A 20,745-nucleotide genomic window follows, 5' to 3' on the forward strand; every position below is an offset into this window, starting at 1 on the left:
CTTCCCAGCTGGGGAGCGGAGCTGGGGTGTCCCCGCGCGTGCCGCCCGCCCGCCCACGCCGTTGCTCGCGCTGCCGCTGGGGTCTTACCGGGGCAAGAGGGGGAAGACCCAGGGAAGCCGCCCAGCTTCCCAGCTGGGGAACTCCACCATCTACGCATGCGTGGCCATAGAAAAAAAGGCACGCATGCGCAGATGGTGGAGTTTACTTCCGGATTGAAAACTCGCGAAATAGCCCTTTCGCGATGCTCGAGGACGCGAAACTCGAGGGTTCACTGTACTTCAAGTACAGATAGTTCTTAACTTACAGCCATTTGTTTAGTGATCGAAGTTATAATGGCCCTGAAAAAAAGTTATCAATGACTGTTTTTCACACAATTGGTGCAGCATCCCCATGGTCATGCGATCAAAATTTTGACACTTGACAACCGGTGTGTATTTGTGACGGTTGTAGTGTCCCTGAGTCATGTGATCCCCTTTTACAATCTTCTAACAAGCAAAGCCAATGGAGATTCACTTAACAACCCTGTTACTTAACAATTGCAATGATTCATGTAAATTGTGGCAAGGAAAGTCATAAAATGGGGGCACAGCTGACTTAACAACTGTCTTGCTTACCCATAGAAATGTTGGTCTCAATTCTGATCGGATGTATCTTGATCCCCTTCCCATCGTACCTGCATAATGCAGTAGATGAGATGGCAAGGCACAAGATGCTGAAAACCCCTGAAGTCCATTTGAGTACAAGAGTTGCTTTTTCACTGGCCACGTTGCTATTCATTGGTGCCCTTCTACAGCTGAGTTATGACCCTGATAATAGCAGGGCTCTGCCATTTTTTTGTGGCCAAGGGCAACACTTGAATACCTTATATTTAGTGCAAGTGCTAAGATTTCCAGTAATGGATGCTCAGTTCAGAAAATGTTCTTAGAGCTTTCATGGATTGATTGATTTATTTAAGAAAATGTATATTGCCACCCAGCTCATGCTCAGTGACTCTGGATGGCTTACAAAGATAAACCCCAATAATAAAAACAATAACAACCCCTTACAAGAACAAACTTATGAGCCTCTTGATGAGATCCCCAGGCCCACTGGCAGGGCCCATGTTTTCAGGATCTTGTGGAAAAGTATCAAACTGAGGGTCAATCTTATTGATGCAGGGACCACGTTCCATGGGTAGAGGGTTGCAGCTTGTACTTTAATGGCCAGACTGATCAGTTATGGTGAGATTGGAAAGGAAGGCAGTGGGCAGAATCAGTTGTCTTCAAGGAAAGCTTGATTATTTATTTATTCATTCATTCATTCATTCATTCAATTTTTATGCTGCCCTTCTCCTTAGACTCAGGGCGGCTTACATCATGTTAGCAATAGCACTTTTTAACAGAGCCAGCCTATTGCCCCCACAATCCAGGTCCTCATTTTACCCACCTCGGAAGGATGGAAGGCTGAGTCAACCTTGAGCCGGTGATGAGATTTGAACCGCTGACCTTCAGATCTACAGTCAGCTTCAGTGGCCTGCAGTACAGCACTCTTGCCTGCTGCGCCACCCCGGCTTTGCACATAGACAGCAACACTAATACTTGTGCATTTTTCTAGCAATGATATCGAAACCAGTAAACAAAGCTGAGGATGGTGTGTTTCTCACATTATTTCTTAGCTAGATGTTTCATTCTAAAGATCATTCTTAACCAGGCACCCTCTAAACATGTATCTCCAGTGACTGTTTGGTGAGAGCTATCTCTGCAGCTGCTGTGCAGTTCTAGGAAAATGGACAGGTATATGAGGTTGTTGATAGGTGCTGCTTGCCTGCTTTTTCACCCTCCAAAGCATTTGAAGTATATACTACTGGATGTAAATAATCAAACCTTTCTTACTCTTATATTTCAGTCCTGTCAGTTTTTTAGTTAGAACAATTAATCCGTGGAACAGCTTACCTCCAGAAGTTGTGAATGCTCCAACGCTGGAAGCTTTTAAGAAGATGTTGGATAAGAATCTGTCTGAAGTGGTGTATGGTTTCCTGCCTAAGCAGGGGGTTGGACTAGAAGACCTCCAAGGTCCCTTCCAACTCTGTTATTCTATTCAATTTTTTTTTTTTAAAAAACCTCTCTTGTACTAAGTATTTTACTTGCACTGCCAATTATATAGAAAAAAAAGAATAACCCAGAGAAAGACCTTCTGGGATCTCACTCCCGTGCCATGTCACATCAAATTTGGAAGTTGTATTCAGCTGCACTACAGCAGAACGATATACAGTGGTACCTCATGATACGAACTTAATTGGTTCCAGGAGGAGGTTCGTAAGGTGAAAAGTTTGTAAGATGAAACAATGTTTCCCATAGGAATCAATGTAAAAGCAAATAATGCGTGCAAATCCTTCAGGAAAATCCCAAACTTTAGAAGGGAGGCGAACAGAGGGCAGGGAGGAGCAGCTAAAGGGGGCGGGTGGAAGAAGCAAGGCTAGGCTAAAGGGTGAGTGGGAAGGAAGAAAGAAAGGCAAGGGGGCCGCCCCTCCCTTTTATTTCTTCAAAAGACACCCTTCCAGTGCTTGCAAACACGCCGTTCTCCTAGTTATTTAAATGGAGTCTTTTCCCCCCTCCAAGCCACCCCTCCCTTTTCTTTCTTAAAAAAAGGGGGGGGAAAGAAACCCCTTCATCCCAGCAGCAGCTGCTTGGGTTCGTAAGGTGAAAATAGTTCGGAAGAAGAGGCAAAAAAATCTTAAACACCGGGTTCGTATCTTGAAAAGTTCGTTAGAAGAGGTGTTCGTAAGACGAGGTACCACTGTACATCAACATGACAAGGCAGGGATAAAAACCATGCATCAATACTTTCAAAAACGGATAATGCTCAGAAAAATCTAGATATTATTTAATGTGCATCTAAGTATTGTGACGCCATCAAATCTGTGTCATGGTTCCACCCGCTGTGTCGCTTGCTCTCTCCAAAGTTTGACCTCTGACCTCTGAAGGTTGCCTATTGCTGTACTACTTGCATCGACTTCTCCTTTTCTTCTTGTTGCAGGGTGTGCTGGTGAATGAGATTGTGCGGCTCAGCAGCCACATAGATGGGCTCCTTCTGATACAGGTGCTAGTGTTAGGTGTCCCCAGCCCTCCACAGCGGGTCCTGGCAAATGATACCCCTGTCTTGGATTTTTCTTATCGCACTGACACCAAGGTATGTGTGTCCCTTGCACTGCAGAAGGTTTTTACGTGGGAACCCAACAATTGTGGATTCTTTCATCAATATAATTTATTGTTTTCAAAAAGTTCTTTATTGTTTTATGGTTTTGGAATTGTAAACCGCCCAGAGTCATTGATAGAAATTGTAGAAATTGAATGGATGGATGGAATAAATAAACACAAACAAACAAACAAATAAATCAGTCTTGCAATGGTATTTGGTAAAGATTTTAGAGGCAACAATGGATTTGGAAATGATAGTTATGAATGAAGCTTCCTAGGATTCTCAAAACTAGTTCCACTATTGAAACAAGAAATTCATCCTCTGAAAGCTCAGCCTCCTGTAGCTTTAGCAAAACTCCCCAAACTCCTTTCTTCTGGGACACTAAAGTAACAAACTGCTTGGCTATTTATTGGTGACCATCTGCTGGGAAACTGAGTGTATTTCAAAGTTAAGAAACAAAAGTTGACAAATATTCTGGATCTCTTTCAAAACCTGCTGGAGGACTTCATATAAAATTCAACTTGACCTTTCCTGAATTGGTTTATCTTTTCAGTGCTTTTTCTTCTATAAAATGCTCTACTCGATAATAAATTAGGTTGAGTGTGCTTAAGATATACATAGGAAAAAATAGTTTGGAGCAATTGAAAATAAAGGAAAATATTCATCTTCCAGGTCCCCTAGAACAGGGGTCCCCAACCCATGGTTTGTGGACCCGCACTGGGCCATGGCATGCCAGCAACCAGGCCACACAAACAAGCGAAGTCCCATCTGCGGGATGTAGGCAGCATGCACAATCATGTCCCCACCAGTCCACAGAAAAACCTTTCTCCATGGAACTGGTCCCTGGTGTGCAAAAGGTTAGGGACCACTGCCCTAGAAGATGCTGCTATACTGCTATAGCCAGTATGCATATATTTATTTTGCACTTTTAAAAAATTTTTGCTTCTCCCTACCCCCCTCTCCCAAGCCTTTCTTTCCTGCCACTTAAAGCTGAATACATCTCTCAGTCCCAGAAATAATGGTCCTGTCTGGCATTAACGCAGCATCTTTTCTGTACCTCCCTCCCAACTAGCAACAGGCCAATACAGATAGAGTTCAACTTAACAAGTATTCATGTAGTGACCATTTAAAGATACAGCGGCACTGAAAAATGTGACTCATGACCATACTTCACACAACAGTTGCAGCATCCCCATGGTCACATGATCAAAATTCAGACCCTTGGCAACAGAGTCATTTTTATGATGGTTGCAGGGTCCTGGGGTCATGTGATCACCTTTTGGGACTTTCTGACAAGCAATGTATGATATGACTATGCATGTTTTTTTATATATATTGGAGTTTCTTGTTTTTTAGACTTTTTAAATGTATTATTGTTATTTTAGATTCTAACTATTAGATTTGTCATTATATATTGTTTTTATCATTGCTGCAAGCCGCCTCAAGTCTACGGAGAGGGGCGGCATACAAATCTAATAAATAATAATAATAATAATAATAATAATAATAATAATAATAATAATAATGTCCTTAAAAAACCCCTCTGCCGTCAGGCATGGGGGAATTGAGATATTCTTTCCCCCTAGGCCTTTACAATTTATGCATGTTATGTTTGCTTGTAGGGATGTTTGGTTTTACAATAAGGGTTTTTTAGTTGTTTTAATATTGGATTTATATGATGTTTTTTATTACTGTTGTTAGCCGTCCCGAGTCTACGGAGAGGGGCGGCATACAAATAAAATAAATAAAATAAAATAAAATAAAATAAAATAAAATAAATCAATGGGGAAGACAGATTCACTTAACAACCATGTTACTAACTTAATAGCGGTAGTGATTCACTTAACAACTGAAGAAAGATCAGTTGTTGCAAGTTGTGGCAAGAAAGATCATAAAATGGATCAAAAGTCACTTAACTATTCCCTTGCTGAATGACAGAAATGTTGGGGCTCATTTGTAATCGTTAGCCGGGAACTACCCGTATTCAAATGATACAGTATAAAGTGTAGATGAAGAGCGTTTGTACACCTCCTTTTTATTCATCAATTTGGATATGTATTTTTGTTTAGTTTTGTAAGGTAATCATTGTGATAAATAAGATGATTTTCTCAAGTGCTCAGCAGTAACTGCCATTTGAGAAGGGCGGCACAGAAGTCTAATTAATAAATAAAAAATAATTAATTAATTAATTGCTGAGGACACATTTAATGCAGAAACTTTGCAGAATTCACATGGGAGGAGCTTGTTTGTGATACCCCAATTAACTTTGTAATATAGAGCACACAAGAGCATTGGTGTTTTGAAGAGGCACCAGTGCACCATCTAAAGCTCCATTCTCTCCTCTGCTTCCTTAGGGCCATTCATAGCCACATAGGTTATATTACTGCATAATGTTTCTCACATTGATGACAGGATACTGAGCAATTGAACAATTGTAACTAACTTCCCTTATCATTTCTCCAGGTCCTTACTATTCCGCTCTCTTTGCTGATGGGGGAGGAATTTGTCATCACTTGGTCCTGAAAAGAAAAAAAAGACCAACAGACAACAATCTGAATGAAAGATAAACACATCTGAAATGTAAATTGGGGGGGGGGGGAGTTTCTTTGAAAAACAACATCCTTTGTTCTGGTGTTCTAGTAGGAGCATTGGGGACTGCAGGAGCTCTCCTACGTTCTTTATCCAGGCTGGATATGTAACAAGATTTGTGTTGGGTTGAATGCTACCAGCTTTCATGACCAGATTCGCTAAGGGTTTGAATGATCACATTTTTCAAATGTCACCTCCATCTCCTACAGAAGAATAAATAATTTCTGTTAAGAATGTTGCAATATTTCCTGGAATTGCACAAGGATTTGGAGTAGAGTAGCCGATCTTTCAATGCCATTGGTTATATTCTGTAATTTTATAAAATTAGGAATGGGGGAAAGTGTAGAAGAAATGAAAGTACCAAATGTCACAGCCAATGTTTTGATTACATGCTACTGCATTAATACAATGATTTGACAAATATGTCTATGTGACAATGCTTTATACACTTAAACACTTTACACTTTACTATTTGTAATAGATCCTGATTCAGACATTTTGACTAAAGTTTTCCTCAGTTTCAGGTAGATATTCTCAGGGTAGCCTCAGGGAAGAATACTTAAGCAATTCTTTCTCTTGACAATAGATTGCTTCCCAGTTGCAATCTTTTGTTGAAGTAATAGCTTAGTTCTCCATCAGAAAAATGAGTTGTTCCAAGACCAACTAAAAAACTGAACAACAACAACAACAATCCCAGCATTTCAAAGAGAAAAAACAACTCAAGTGGCTTTCAGAGCAATCAATCAGCCTTCCATCCTTCCGAGGTGGGTAAAATGAGGACCCGGATTGTGGGGGCAATATGCTGGCTCTGTTAAAAAATGCTATTGCTAACATGTTGTAAGCTGCCCTGAGTCTAAAGAGAAGGGTGGCATAAAAAAAATCAAATTGATTGATTGATTGTTATAGCCAAACAAAAAACAAAGGATGAAACACTTGGGCAGCTAGAAAAACGTAATAGTGACTGAAGACAAGACTCCCAAGGTCTAGCAAGCAAGAATTAAAAAAAAATAATTCTAAAGAATGTCAACAGAAAAATAAATATAAAAAGAAAATGTACAAAGATGTAGCTTTTCCCTAATGGAGAAGTGAGGTTAAGGGTATGTTGGTTGCATGGGGGTGGAGGGATGTGCCAGGTTTTCATGTTTTGGAGTTTCTGGTTTTATTGTTCCTTGTTTTTATTATGTACAGGTGAAACTTGAAAAATTAGAACGTCGTGCAAATGTTCATTTATTTGAGTAATGCAACTTAAAAAGTGAAACTTAATATATGGGAGATACTCATAACATGCAACACAAGATATTTCAAGCCATGATTTGTCATGATTGTGATGATTATGGGGTACAGCTCATGAAAACCCCATGTCCTGCTGGAAAACTAAAGTTACCATCACATAAAGCTCTTATGCAGATGAAGCATGGAGTGCTTCAAAATCTCCTGGTAGATGGCTGTGTTGACCCTGGACTTAATGAAGCATAGTGGACCAACACCAGCAGATGACATGGCTCCCCAAATCAACAGACTGGGGAAACTTTTGCATCTCATTTGGAAGCCAAGGACCCAGGGTATGGAGGAAGAATGGAGAGGTGCACACTGCAAGATGCTTGAGGTCCAGTGGGAAATTTCCACAATCTTTTGGGGAGCCATGTCATCTGCTGGTGTTGGCCCACTGTGCTTCATTAAGTAAAGGGTCAATGCAGCCTTTTTCCAGGAGATTTTGGAGCACTCCATTGTTCCATCCGCAGATGAGCTTTATGGGGATAGTGACTTCAATTTTCCAGGAGGACTTGGCGTCTGCCCACACTGCCAAAAGCACTGAAACCTGGTTCAATGACGATGGGATTACTGTCCTTGATTGGCTATGACCTGAACCCCATAGATAATCTATGTGGCATTGTCAAGAGAAAGATGACAGACATGACATGGAACAATGCAGAAGAGCTGAAGGCCGCTATTGAAGCATCCTGGTCTTCCATAACACCTCAGCAGTGCCACAGGCTGATAGCTTCCCTGCCATGCCACATTGAGGCAGTAATTGCTGCAAAAGGGGCCAAACTAAGTATTGAGTACATAGGCATGCTTATACTTTTCAGAGGTCTGATATTGTTCTATGTACAATCCTTGTTTTATTGATCACATGTAATATTCTAATTTTCTGAGATGGGGGATTTGGGGTTTTCATGAACTGTACCCCATAATCATCACAATTATGACAAATCATGGCTTGAACTATCTTGCCTTGCATGTAATGAGTCTCTCTCATATATTATGTTTCAACTTTTAAGTTGCACTACGGAAATAAAAAAACATCTGCGTGATATTCTAACTTTTTGATTTCCCCCTATATATGTTGCTTTATTCTTGACTGGAAACTGCTCAGATAGCAAGCTATGTAAAAGTTTTAAATAAATAAATAAACATTACAACTGAAGTGGAAATTCTTTAGGATAATCATGAAAGAGCCTAAACGGTGAAAAGATACTGAGTAAAAAGATTTTTAAAAACTGGATTAAAGCATGATGGAAACCTTTAAAAAGAGATCTAGGAATTTGCTCTAAAAACTGGGACAAGAAATCAGCTGTTCAGTAAAAAAACACCTGATGAATTGCCCGTTGTATTTCTTAAAACATCAGAAGTCAGAACATCAAAGCGAAGACCAGGCGTATTTTGAAAATATTTAGAAAAAATGTTTCATACCTTAAATAGACCTCAGCAGTGGAAGTGATGTGCCGGTGCCTGGAGGCTGTTGGGGCCTGGATGGGTGTCAACAAACTCAAACTCAACCCAGAGACGGAGTGGCTGTGGGTCTTGCCTCCCAAGGACAATTCCATCTGTCCGTCCACTACCCTGGTGGGGGAACTACTGACCCCCTCGGAGAGGGTTCGCAACTTGGCCGTCCTCCTCGATCCACAGCTGACATTGGAACATCATCTTTCGGCTGTGGCGAGGAGGGCGTTTGCCCAGGTTCGCCTGGTACACCAGTTGCGGCCCTATTTGGACAGGGAGTCACTGCTCACAGTCACTTATGCCCTCATCACCTTGAGGTTTGATTACTGCAACGCTCTCTACATGGGGCTACCTTTGACAAGTGTTCGGAAACTTCAGATCGTGCAGAACGCAGCCGCGAGAGCCATCATGGAGCTTCCAAGATTCGCCCATGTTTCCTCAACACTCAATGGCTTACATTGGCTGCCGATCAGTTTCCGGTCACAATTCAAAGTGTTGGTGATGACCTTTAAAGCCCTACATGGCTTTGGACCAGGCTACCTCCGGAACCGCCTGCTACCTCACAAATCCCAGCGACCGATAAGGTCCCACAGAGTTGGCCTTCTCCGGGTCCCGTCGACTAAACAATGTCGTTTGGTGGGCCCCAGGGGAAGAGCCTTCTCTGTGGCGGCCCCGGCCCTCTGGAACCAACTCCCCCCGGAGATTAGAATTGCCCCCACCCTCCCTGTCTTTCGTAAACTACTCAAGACTCATTTATACCGCCAGGCATGGGGGAGTTGAGATATTCCTTCCCCCTAGGCCATTACAAGTTATACATGGTATGTCAGTGTGTATGTTTGGTTTTATAATAAGGGTTTTTAGTTGTTTTATTATTGGATTGTCATATGCTGTTTTTGTCATTGTTGTTAGCTGCCCCGAGTCTACAGAGAGGGGTGGCATACAAATCCAATAAATTATTATTTTTTATTATTATTATTTAGTTATTCATCAAAAATAGCCTGTTGTTTTTCTGCTATTGAAATCTGAAAAGAGTGGTGGCTACTGTAAGAGAGAGACTAAGTTTAATAAATTCAAAGTACAGACAGTACTAGTTACAGGTCTATGTTTATAAATCCAGAATGAAGCTGTGTGTAAAAGGTAGATAAGACTGGCATTCTCTCCTAGGGAAGGAGATATGTAGAAGAATGTCCAAATTACTTGATCTTCACTGACGTCTTACCCAAGGAAAGCCTCGTTTAAAGGCTGGCAAGGGAACATACAGAATGGAGAGAAAAATGCTAAATGAACAGGCACATTTCAGAAAAGGCAGAGGAACATGACATCTAACAAAAACGGATAATGGAGATCGAATGAGTATAAGAAGATTTACTTTGACTACATTGATACAATAAAGTTCAACCTCTGTACTGACCAGAAGATGTTCGAATGTGAAATACATCACTAATGGGAATGCCAGAACACTAGTTTGTTTCAAAAGATGCGAATTGAAGAATCTCTTAGGAATTTTGTGTGATGAAAGGGAGTGGTTCAGAACAGAGAAGGGAGTGAGTCAACATACAATTTGTCCTCAATTGCTTAACTCAGCATGCTGGCTGGGGAATTCTAGGAGTTGAAAGTCCATGGAGATCCTCAGTCATCCAGGGCATGGTTGTCCCAAAAGTGCTTTTTCGAGAGGCAACTGCACTTTCTGTTTTTTCTGTGAAGACATTTCACTTCTCATCCAAGAAGCTTCTTCAAAGATGAAAGGGTGGATGAGAAGTGAAACATCTTCAAAGAAATAACAAAGCCCAATTGCCTCTTGAAAAAGCACTTGAGGAGCTGAAGTTCACACATCTAAGAAATACAGGTTTCATTTTTGCAGCAAATCTCAGGATTGAAAATGACAGCAGAAGTTATGTGAAATGGTTTTTAACCACCATTTCAAAGTGGTGATTGTTGTAAAAGATATTATCCTGTCTTCTAATGAAATAGAAAAATCATACAATTTACCTATTACATTATTTACCTATTACATTATTGCTGAAAGAATAATATGCTGCCAAACTGGGTCGAATAAATTAAGCCAGGATTTGGCCTTTGTATCTCTTTTTAATTCCAGGATTCATTAATTCCAGGAATCATTAGTTCCTGGAATCATTATTTCCAGGATTCATTAATTCCAAGATTCATCCACTGAGATCTGGCCATAAATTGTATGCTTGTTTTTTGAACTGTTGGACTTTAAACTGTTTCTTAAACCGTTTTTAATAATTTTAGTTTCATTTGTATGTTTTATTTTTGGTTGTGAGCCACCTAGAGTCCCTAGGGAGTTGGGTGGCATAAAAATTGAATTAAATAGAATAAATAAAATAAAAAATCTGGATCGCTAGAAATTCTCATTTTCTGATCTGGAATTGAAGACAAACATTTCAGAACCAGGCAGTTATGTACCACTGTTCTACGTCAGTGTTCAAGAGAAGATCATAGTAACTGTAAACATAAACCTTTGGTCGTTGATTATTTGAGACTATTTTTAGTACACTGTAAAAAAAGGGGGAGGGAGCTGTTCTGTCATTTCCTCTCCCAAGTTCTGGAATCACACCTCTTAGGGGGTTTTTTTTCCTTGTCTGTGTGCAATCATGGGTTTCCCAGTAATGTAACTTGCTCCGCCTTTTCCTACCAACCCAGGTGAGGCCTCTCTGACTGGCTCTGCAAGTCTCATAAGCAGCTTCTTCCGCTTAAATAGCTGGAGTAGCTGTCACCAAAACAAGTAACATTTTATCACATAAAATTAGTAGAGAAATATGTAAGTTATACAAACCATATTAATGTAAATTGTTGATATGAATTGCTATAAAAGAACCCTAGGGGTTACATTGTATAGCTGTTAATGTGTTGTTTAAAGTTGGGTTTTTTTGTTTGTTGTCTGGGTAGGGTTTTTATTTTGTTTGGCTCTTTGTATTATATTTTTTGTTCTTTTTTAATGTAAATATTCCAATAAAAAAAAATTTTTTAAAAAAGAAAAGAAAGCAGATTGGAAAAATTTCATTTGAACCATGCCCTTGGTCCTCCCACAAAGAAACACGTTTATCACATAAAATTGGGATCTGTTACTAACCTAGAGGGCCACAGTGATGAATTCTATCTGTTAAATAATGGGTTGTAAAGACCAAAAAAATATTACTGTATACAGTTAGTCTTTGATTTACAACCACAACTGAGCCCAAAACTTCCATTCCTAAGTGAGACAGTTAAGTGAGTGTTGCCTCATTTTAAAACCTTTCTTGCCATAGTCGTTAAGTCAATTACTGCAGTTGTTCAGTTAGTACCATGGTGGTTGGGTAAATCTGGCTTCCTCATTGGTTGTCAGAATCACGTGATCCCAGGACATTGCAACTGTCACAAATACATGCCAGTTGCCAAGCATCTGAATTTTGATCATGTGAGTATGGGGAATGCTGCAACTGGTCATATGAGAAACAGTCACCAATCACATTTTCAGTACCATTGTAACCTCAAATGCTCGCTAAATGAAAGGTTATAGGTCAAGGACCACCTATACCAGAGATGGTGAACCTTTTTTTCCTTGGGTGCCGAAAGAGCGTGTGTGTGCATGCTATTGCGAATGCGCGAGTGCCCACCACCCATAATTCAATGCCTGGGAGGGTGAAAACAGCTTTCTCCACCCTCTGGAGGCCAGAAATGGCCTGTTTCCCAACTTCTGGTGGGCCCAGTAGGCTCGTGTGTTTCATCCTCCCCAAGTTCCAAAGGCTTCCCTGGAGCTGGGGGAGGGTAAAAATGCCCTCCCCCATCCCTCCAGAGGTTCTCTGGAAGCCAAAAATACCCTCCCAGAGCCTCTATGCAAGCTAAAAAAAGCCCCGCACACATATGCATGTTGGAGCTGAGCTAGGGCAATGGCTCGCATAGCAGCAGATATGGCTCCACGTGCCACCTGTGACACCCATGCCATAGGTTCGCCATCACTGACCTATACTAAATCAAAATACCTCATTCTAACATCTAAGACAGTGATGGCGAACCTATGACACGCGTGTCAGCACTGACACGCGTAGCCATTTTTGGTGACACGCGGCTGCTCCCGAATCTCCCCTCTACTCTGCTGCTGAGAGTCTGGCGGTGGCAAGGAAGAAAGCCAGGGGGCGGGGAGGAAAGCACCCTATGGCAGAGCAGCAGCAGTTCCTCTCCCTGAAGGCAAGAAAGAAATTGGCCAATTGCAGGCCCGCTTTCCTCCCCGCCCCCTGGCTTTCCTCCTCCTCCTCCAGACGCTAAGCTGCAGACCGTATTGGTCCCTTCAGTGCCGCTTTTTTGCTTCTTCACCGCCCCGCGAGAAGCCTGGAAACCCTGCATGAGCGGCTGGAGGGGACCGTAAGCAAGCCATCAGGACCCCCGCACACTAACTTGCTGACGGCCATGCCATCCCGGATCGTGGGGAGGGGAGCTCTTCTCCCACCAAGTGACAGCGAGGCCCTCCCAATGCTTGCCCGCCCAGGCCCCACACTTGGAGCCGGGGCGACGGGCCTAGCCTCAGCTTACTTGGCCCCAGCGCGGCGGAAGCGTGGGGCGGAGTAGGCGGCGGCTGCTTCAGGCCCGCCCCCGAGCTGAGCTTCCTTTGGCTTCCTTCGAGGCAAAACTGCAAAGCTCACCTGCTGCCTCGAAGGAAGCCAAAGGAAACTCAGCTCAATGAGGATCGGCTGTTGGTCTCTTCAAGCTGCTGCCGCCCATTGCGGAGATTCCTTCGCCCGAACAGAGGCGGCGGCGGCGGGTTCAAGGGACCAACAGCCAGTCCTTTTTGGGGCTGGGTTGTTGCAGCCTCCGAGGCCACCCACCGAGGAGATCCCTTCGCCTGGAGGTGGAGGCAGCGGCGGCCTCAGACGCTGCAACAACACAGCCTCGAAAAGGACCGGCTGTTGGTCCCTTGAACCCCCCGCCACCGCCTCTGTTTAGGCCCCCCCCCGCCCAGGAAAGAGTTGCAGCAGGAAAGCAGCGCATTTGAAAAGCGCGCTGTTTTCCCGTAAAGCCGGCTTTCCTGGCTGGCACAGGGCTTTCCCGGGCAGCTGGCTTGAACCTTGTGCCGGTTAGCAAAGCCGTCTGCCCGCCGGAGACGTGGAGAGAAAGAAGGGGAAAAGAGGGAGGGAAAGAGGAGAGGAAAGAAGGAGGGAAGGGAGAGAAAAGTGAACGAGAAGGAGAGAGAAAGGGAGGAAGAGGGGAAGGAAGGAAGAGATAAAGGAGAAGAGGAAGAGGAAAAATGAGAGGAGGAGGAAGAGGAGGAAAAGGAGAGGAAGAGGAGGAGGAAAAGGAGAGGAGGAGAAAGCGGAAGAGGAGAAGGAGAAGGAAGAGCAGGAGAAGGAGAACCAGAAGGAAATGGAGGAGATGAAGAGGAGGAGAAAAAGGAGAGGAGGAGGAAGAGGAGGAGAAAAAGGAGAGGAGGAAGAGGGAGGAAAGGAGATGAAGAGGAGGAGAAAAAGGAGAGGAGGAGGAAGAGGAGGAGGAGAAAGAAAAGCAGGAGAGGAAGAGTAGGAGAAAAAGAAGAGGAGGAGGAAAAGGAGAGGAAGAGGAGGAGCAAAAGGAGAGGAGGAGGAAGAGAAGGAGGAGGAGAAAGAAAAGGAGAAGAGGAAGAGGAAAAATGAGAGGAGGAGGAAGAGGAGGAAAAGGAGAGGAAGAGGAGGAGGAAAAGGAGAGGAGGAGGAGGAGGAAAAGGAGAGGAGGAGGAAGAGAAGGAGGAGGAGAAAGAAAAGCAGGAGAGGAAGAGGAGGAGAAAAAGGAGAGGAAGAGGAGTGGAGGAGGAAGAGAAGGAGGAGGAGAAAGAAAAGCAGGAGAGGAAGAGTAGGAGAAGAGTAGGAGAGAGGGAGAGGGAGGGGAAGAGGGGAAGGAAGGAAAAGAGAGAAAGAGAAAAAAGTGGAAGGAAGAGAGAAGGAAAGAAAGGAACAGAGAGAGGGAGAGAGAGAGAGCAAGAAAGAAAGAGTGAGTGATGAGAGAGGAAGGAAGAGAGTGAGAGAGAGTGAGAGTGGTTTTTTCTCAAGGTGACACACCACCTGAGTTATGCTCGGGTTTTTGGCAAATTTTGACACACCAAGCTCAAAAGGTTGCCCATCACTGATCTAAGACATTTTGACAAAGGCATCCTGCCACTTTTTTGTTGGGGAACCTCGCTGTTCAACTCGGAATGGTAGGCTTGTGAAAGCAGGTTGAGGGACCCATGTTTTCACACACATGGTGGACCTGTCTACTTATTTAAAGGTTAGGTACAAAATTCATGATTGGCTAAAGAGAAATTACAAAACAAGAGATAAATATAAAACCAGAAGCGTTCTTAATAGGAATAATCAATCAGAGACTGGAGAAAAACATCACTATATCACTTTACACATTTTAACCGCTGCATAGTGCAATATTGGAAACAAAAAGATATCCCAAGTGAAAGTATGGTAATTAAGAAGAGTATGGAATGTGCAGAACTCCATATAATGACAATGAAATTAAAAGCTAAAGAGGACTCGGAATATTATGAAATTTGGAACTTGTTTTACGATTGATTGGAAAGGAGGAAAAAAATAATAAATATATACAATATATAGAATTGTTAATAAGATTATATCTTGTGATTGAGTTCTAAAGAAAATATACTATTGGGGGGGAAAAGAATAGTAGAGAAATATGTAAGTTATACAAACCATATTAATGTAAATTGTTGATATGAATTGCTGCCAACCTGCCTTCCATTGAGGACCTGTATACTGCACGAGTCAAAAAGAGGGCGGGGAAAATATTTACTGACCCCTCACATCCTGGACACAAATTGTTTTAACTCCTACCCTCAAAACGTCGCTACAGAGCACTGCACACCAAGACAACTAGACACAAGAACAGTTTTTTTCCCGAACGCCATCACTCTGCTAAACAAATAATTCCCTCAACACTGTCAGGCTTTCTATTAAATCTGCACTTCTATTCTACTAGTTTTTCTCATCATACCTTTCACCCATTTCCTCCCATGTTGACTGTATGACTGTAACTTGTTGCTTATATCCTAAGATTTTTATTAATATTGCTTCTTCATTGCTTATTTGACCCCTATGACAATCATTAAGTGTTGTACCACATGATTCTTGACAAATGTATATTTTATTTTATGTACGCTGAGAGCATATGCACCAAGACTTGGCCAATAAAAATTCTATTCTATTCTATTCTATAAAAGAACCCTAGGGGTTACATTGTATAGTTGTTAATGTGTTGTTTAAAGTTGGGGTTTTTTTGTTTGTTGTCTTTGGGTTGGGTTTTATTTTGTTTGGCTCTTCGTATTATATTTTTTGTTCTTTTTTAATGTAAATATTCCAATAAAAATTATTTTTTAAAAAAGAAAGGAAGCAGATTGAAAAAAAAAAGTTTTCATTTGAACCATGCCCTTGGTCCTCCCACAAAGAAACACGTTTTTCTGCTTTGTGATCTCTTCCATAAAGTTCAAATTCATCCTTGAAAGTCATCAGAATGTAAACAGTAAGTTCTTTTTTGGTTCATTTCATGTTGGGTGTCTTTCTCAGGATATGAATGAATGCATCAACTTAATCAGGCTTACGGTGGATATTTCTCTGCTTATTAAAAAGTATAGAAATACCCATCACAATCCTTGTAACATCTTAGTCACTTGATATTATATTTTATATTAAAATCTCCTTTAGTTTTTTTTTCTGTTCTTGCTGCAGAGACTTATATTTTCCTATGTATCCTATGTATGTTAAGATGCAAAGATTTTAAGTACCAGCCCAGAGGATGTGATGCCTTTATGTACATTCTTCTGGCTGTCCTGCAAACAGCAACAAACTGCTAAGATCAAGTCTGAAGCTAAGTCTAACTCCCTCAACCTGGACTTCAACTCTCAGAAATTCAGCACTGTTCCATATGCCAAAAGTTGCAGTTAAGGTTATTTTGTGTTTGTTTGTTTTTTTGTTTATTTATTTTTTAATGCCACCCTTCTCCTTAGACTCAGGGCGGCTTACAACATGTTAGCAATAGCACTTTCTAACAGAGTCAGCATATCGTCCCCACAATCCGGGTCTTCATTTTACCCACCTCCGAAGGATGGAAGGCTGATTGAGTGTTCTGAAAGCCATTTGAATTGTTTTGAGCCGGTGATGAGATTTGAACCATTGACCTTGCAGATCTAGCAGTGTTGTGTTGGTTATGAAATTAAGCCGACATTTCTAGGATGAGTTTCAGAAGTAAGAATAAGAATCAGAAATGGTACTAATTATAGGCTTTCTCCAAGATTAGAAAGATTGAACAAAGTTTAGGGTGATTGCAACCTTTCTCTACTTATCCTCAATGCCTGCAAAATCCAATACATTTATAGAAAATTGATCTCTTTCTACCATGTTTCCCCGAAAATAAGACCCTGTCTTATATTTTTTTGAACCCTGAAATAACCACTTGGCCTTATTTTTGGGGAGGTCTTATTATTTTGGGGTGCATGGACCAAGATGGGTTCTTCTTGCCGTCTTATCTCCCTAGCCCTAACCAGAGGAAATGGCAGGGACCGGCTGCACATGTGTTTAAATATTTTTGGGTAGTGCTTATTTTCGGGGGAGGGTTTATTTTTGGAGGAGGGATTATTTTCAGAGGATGAAAGTTTTCGGGGAAACATTGTATTCTCTAGGTCTAGGAGAACTTATAGCTATTTCCTTTGAGGGAGATATTTTGGCAAAAAGACAAGTCGAGGTTCATTAGTTTAATTAGTTTGCAGTTGTAATCTGATAGTGAAATGTATAGATCTTCAATTTCAATTTTTGTCCTCATGAACATTATATTTAACAGTAATCCATGAACAGGCTTGAGTCTTTGTAAGCCTAACTAACCAGATATATAACCAACGAAATATTTTTAATATGTTTATACATCAGCATATTTTTATGCTGTTGTAACTTTTGATTGGGAGCCGCCCCAAGTTGGTTATAAGCTGGTAGCTATATAAGTATTTTCAATAATTAACTATGAATCCATTACTATTGCATAAAACTTTATTAAGAAATAGTGTACTGTACTTCCTTTTTGCCCACAGTCCCAGTATCATAAGCAACTCTCTGCAGTGTACATTTTCACACCAAGGTAAGAATTTTTTTTTTCTGTTGCTCTTTTCTTCAAAATCTTAAGTAAAATTTACAGCACAATACTTTTCATGTCCGGTCACTAAACTCAATGGCTACTAAGAATGCCTTAAATAAGCATTTGTTTATTCCTATGCACAGTCGATTATTTCCATACATTCAAGATAAAAATAATCAAATTGGTGTCCTCAATGTGCTTCAGGTGATGATCCCTCTGAGTATTGAAGCCTGGAGATGATAGGAGTTGTAATTTAATTCTAGATGATAGGAGCTGTAATTTAATTCAATGCTTCGGTTTAGGAAACATTGCTATAAGTTACAACAAACAATGGAACACTATAGATATATAATTTGAATTTGATGTCTGAGTAGAACTAACTTTTTGTTTAAATTTCATCCAAGGTTAAATAAATAACTTATTTTTGATTTGGGGATATTCCTAAAATGTATATTTCTGTTTCACTTGTTTAGCAGCATATTTGATCTGTTAACATTAGTAGACTTTGCCATTCTATTTCTGTTGATTTAAATATGGGACGGTTTATCCATAATATTTACTGTTGTCCTTGCTGTATTTCTATAAGAATAAAATTGTAATTAGTCCCTTCCCTTCTCAACTCTCAAGATAACTTAGAACTAAAGAGAAATTTTCTGAAAGAATAATTAATTATCGGAACAGCTTGCCTCCAAAAGTTGTGAATGCTCCGACACTGGACGTTTTAAAGATTTTGGATAACCATTTGTCTGAAGTGGTGTAGGCTTTCCTGCCTAAGCAGGGGGTTATTATTATTATTATTATTATTGTTTATTAGATTTGTATGCCACCCCTCTCCGTAGACTCGGGGCGGCTCACAGCACAATAAAACTATTCATAACAAATCTAATAATTTACAATTTAAAATATTTTAAAAACCCCATTATTAAGCAAACATACATACAAACATACCATACATAAATTGTATAGACCCGGGGGAGATGTCTCAATTCCCCCATGCCTGACGACAAAGGTGGGTTTTGAGGAGTTTATGAAAGGCAAGGAGGGTAGGGGCAGTTCTAATCTCTGGAGGGAGTTGGTTCCAGAGAGTCGGGGCCACCACAGAGAAGGCTCTTCCCCTTTGGCCCACCAACCGGCATTGTTTAGTTGACTAGAAGATCTCCAAGGTCATTATAATTATTATTATTTTTATTATTACTCCCCTCAGGACATTCTGATTTTAACATTCAATCAAACTGAGCTCCAAGCTGAGCTAAGAAGCAGAAAATACACGTTGCAAATAAACTTATAGGACCATGTAAACCATGGATTTCAACATGTTATTTTCATGGAAGCATCCTACTCGGAGTGTTTGGCCATTGTGATTATTGTTAAATAGAAATCTCTTGTGTTTACTATTCCATTCACAGGGAAGAAAGTGCCTATCTTTATGTGTTGCTACGAGAACTGAGTCACCATGGCATTAATCTTTGAACTTCGGTTGGGTGATTATTTTTCTCTTTGGCTCAAAAGGGCTGGTTATCTCTCATGCTACAAGAGATCTTTGGATGTTACTATAAAGGTCCATACATCTGCTGTACTTTTGGTTTGGCCCTGAGCCAAAAGGAAGAACTTGTATTGGATAAAGAAAATCTCCCAGGCAGGGAGAACTAGCCTTCCCGAAAAACCAGTTTGTCAGCTGCTGCTCAGAAATCAGATTCCCTCTAAGACATGCTGTGACAACATGCCCACAACAATGTTTAACTCTGTTGATCAACAGGAACAGGTAAGATGAGCGAAGGGGTGGGGGGTGGGGGGGGTCTCTACTTTTGCTTTCAGCTTGACCAGCCAGCGGGAACCCTAGCCTGGAGGAGGAGGAAAGAAAGGGCTCCTAGGTCTTTAAGTGAGAGGGTTTGCAACTAGGTTATTTGAAACTGAGCCCGAGGGCAAAGTGAGGATGAAGTAGTAGTTTGTTCAGGGTTTCTCAGTACTGAGCCAGAACAATAATCTCTCCTGATTCCGTTCAGGTTACTGACCAGAAGCAAGACTTTACTAGGGATGTCTAGAAAACCTGGCTGGTCGTTCGGACAATGTTGAGTTTGGACTGAATGATCCCAGTTTAGATCTCTACTTATACAAAGGTTCATCTCTTTGGTTATCTATACTTCACAGAGTTGTAAGGATGTAATTGGAAGAAGATTATGTTTGTCTTCCTAAGGGAATATAGCTACAATAAATACATTGACTGTACAAAGGAGCCTTAAAGTATCGTAACCTGCTAGGATTCACCGCTTACAGTTTATCACTGCTCTTGTTAATCTAACTGCAAGAATCCCTTGACTTAGAACCATTTGTTTAATGACTGTTCAAAGTTATAATGGCACTTGAAAACAATTTATTGTATTTTACCCTGTTTTATGACCTTCCTTGCTTCCGTTGTTAAGCAAATCATTGTACTTACAACCATTTTTCATACTTATGACCATTGCAGGATCCCAATTCAAAATTTGGACACTTCACAACTGACTCATATTTATCATATTATCACTTAACAACTGCCTTGCTTAGCAACATAAATTTTAGGCTCCCTTAGTCAAGGACTACAGGTAATCCACAACTTACAATAGTTCATTTAATGATCATTCAAAGTTACAACAGTTCTGAAAAAAGTGACTTGTGACTATCTTTCACATTTATGACCAGTTCAGCACCCCTGTGATCATGTGATCAAAACCCAGATGCTTAGCAGCTGATTCATACTTATGACCATTGCATTGTCCCAGGGTCATGGGATGACTTTTTGCAACCTTCTGGCAAGAAAAAGTCAACAGGGAAGCCAGGTTCACTTAGTAACTGTGTTACTAATTTAACAACTACAATGATTTGCTTAACAACGGAAGCAAGGAAGGTCATAAAACAGGGCAAAATACAATAAATGTTCCACTTTGCAACAAAAATGTTAGGCTCAATTATGGTCATAAATCAAGGATTACCTGTACCTGTAATCACACCTCTAGATTACTGAAGAGCTAGAATTCCAAGTTGAGGGATTGACTATCTGAAGGCCTAATTCCCATGTAATAGGCCTGTTCAGTCATTTAAGATCTGTTGTCAACATTCCAATAAATACCCCCAATGAATTAAAGCTCTGAAGCCAGAAGTTCTTCAAAGTTCCAATT

General features: G+C 41.0%; 2 protein-coding genes across 6 annotated transcripts in view; both read left to right on the forward strand.

Moving 5' to 3' along the window:
- GAA (alpha glucosidase) overlaps positions 1-9,673 on the forward strand; it is a 37,170-nt gene extending 27,497 nt beyond the window's left edge. Inside the window, exons 19-21 of one of the 2 annotated variants that reach the window (XR_011558088.1) lie at positions 3,017-3,169; positions 5,642-5,758; positions 9,656-9,673. Coding sequence is in view for 1 of the 2 variants with exons in the window: in XM_070740184.1 (XP_070596285.1) it covers positions 3,017-3,169; positions 5,642-5,701 (213 nt within the window). In the remaining variant the exon portion in view is untranslated. Of the gene's footprint in view, positions 1-3,016; positions 3,170-5,641; positions 6,820-9,655 lie in introns of those variants that run through there. The other variant, XM_070740184.1, reaches the window with a different exon arrangement.
- Positions 9,674-18,628: 8,955 nt separating this feature from the next.
- CARD14 (caspase recruitment domain family member 14) overlaps positions 18,629-20,745 on the forward strand; it is a 34,603-nt gene continuing 32,486 nt past the window's right edge. Inside the window, exon 1 of one of the 4 annotated variants that reach the window (XM_070740197.1) lies at positions 18,629-19,352. In XM_070740197.1, coding sequence (XP_070596298.1) covers positions 19,311-19,352 — 42 coding nt within the window. In that variant the 5' untranslated portion in view covers positions 18,629-19,310. Of the gene's footprint in view, positions 19,353-19,621; positions 19,708-20,745 lie in introns of those variants that run through there. The other 3 variants (XM_070740198.1, XM_070740200.1, XM_070740199.1) reach the window with 3 other exon arrangements.

The sequence above is a fragment of the Erythrolamprus reginae genome, chromosome 2 (assembly GCF_031021105.1).
Source record: "Erythrolamprus reginae isolate rEryReg1 chromosome 2, rEryReg1.hap1, whole genome shotgun sequence".
Taxonomy (NCBI): domain Eukaryota; kingdom Metazoa; phylum Chordata; class Lepidosauria; order Squamata; family Dipsadidae; genus Erythrolamprus; species Erythrolamprus reginae.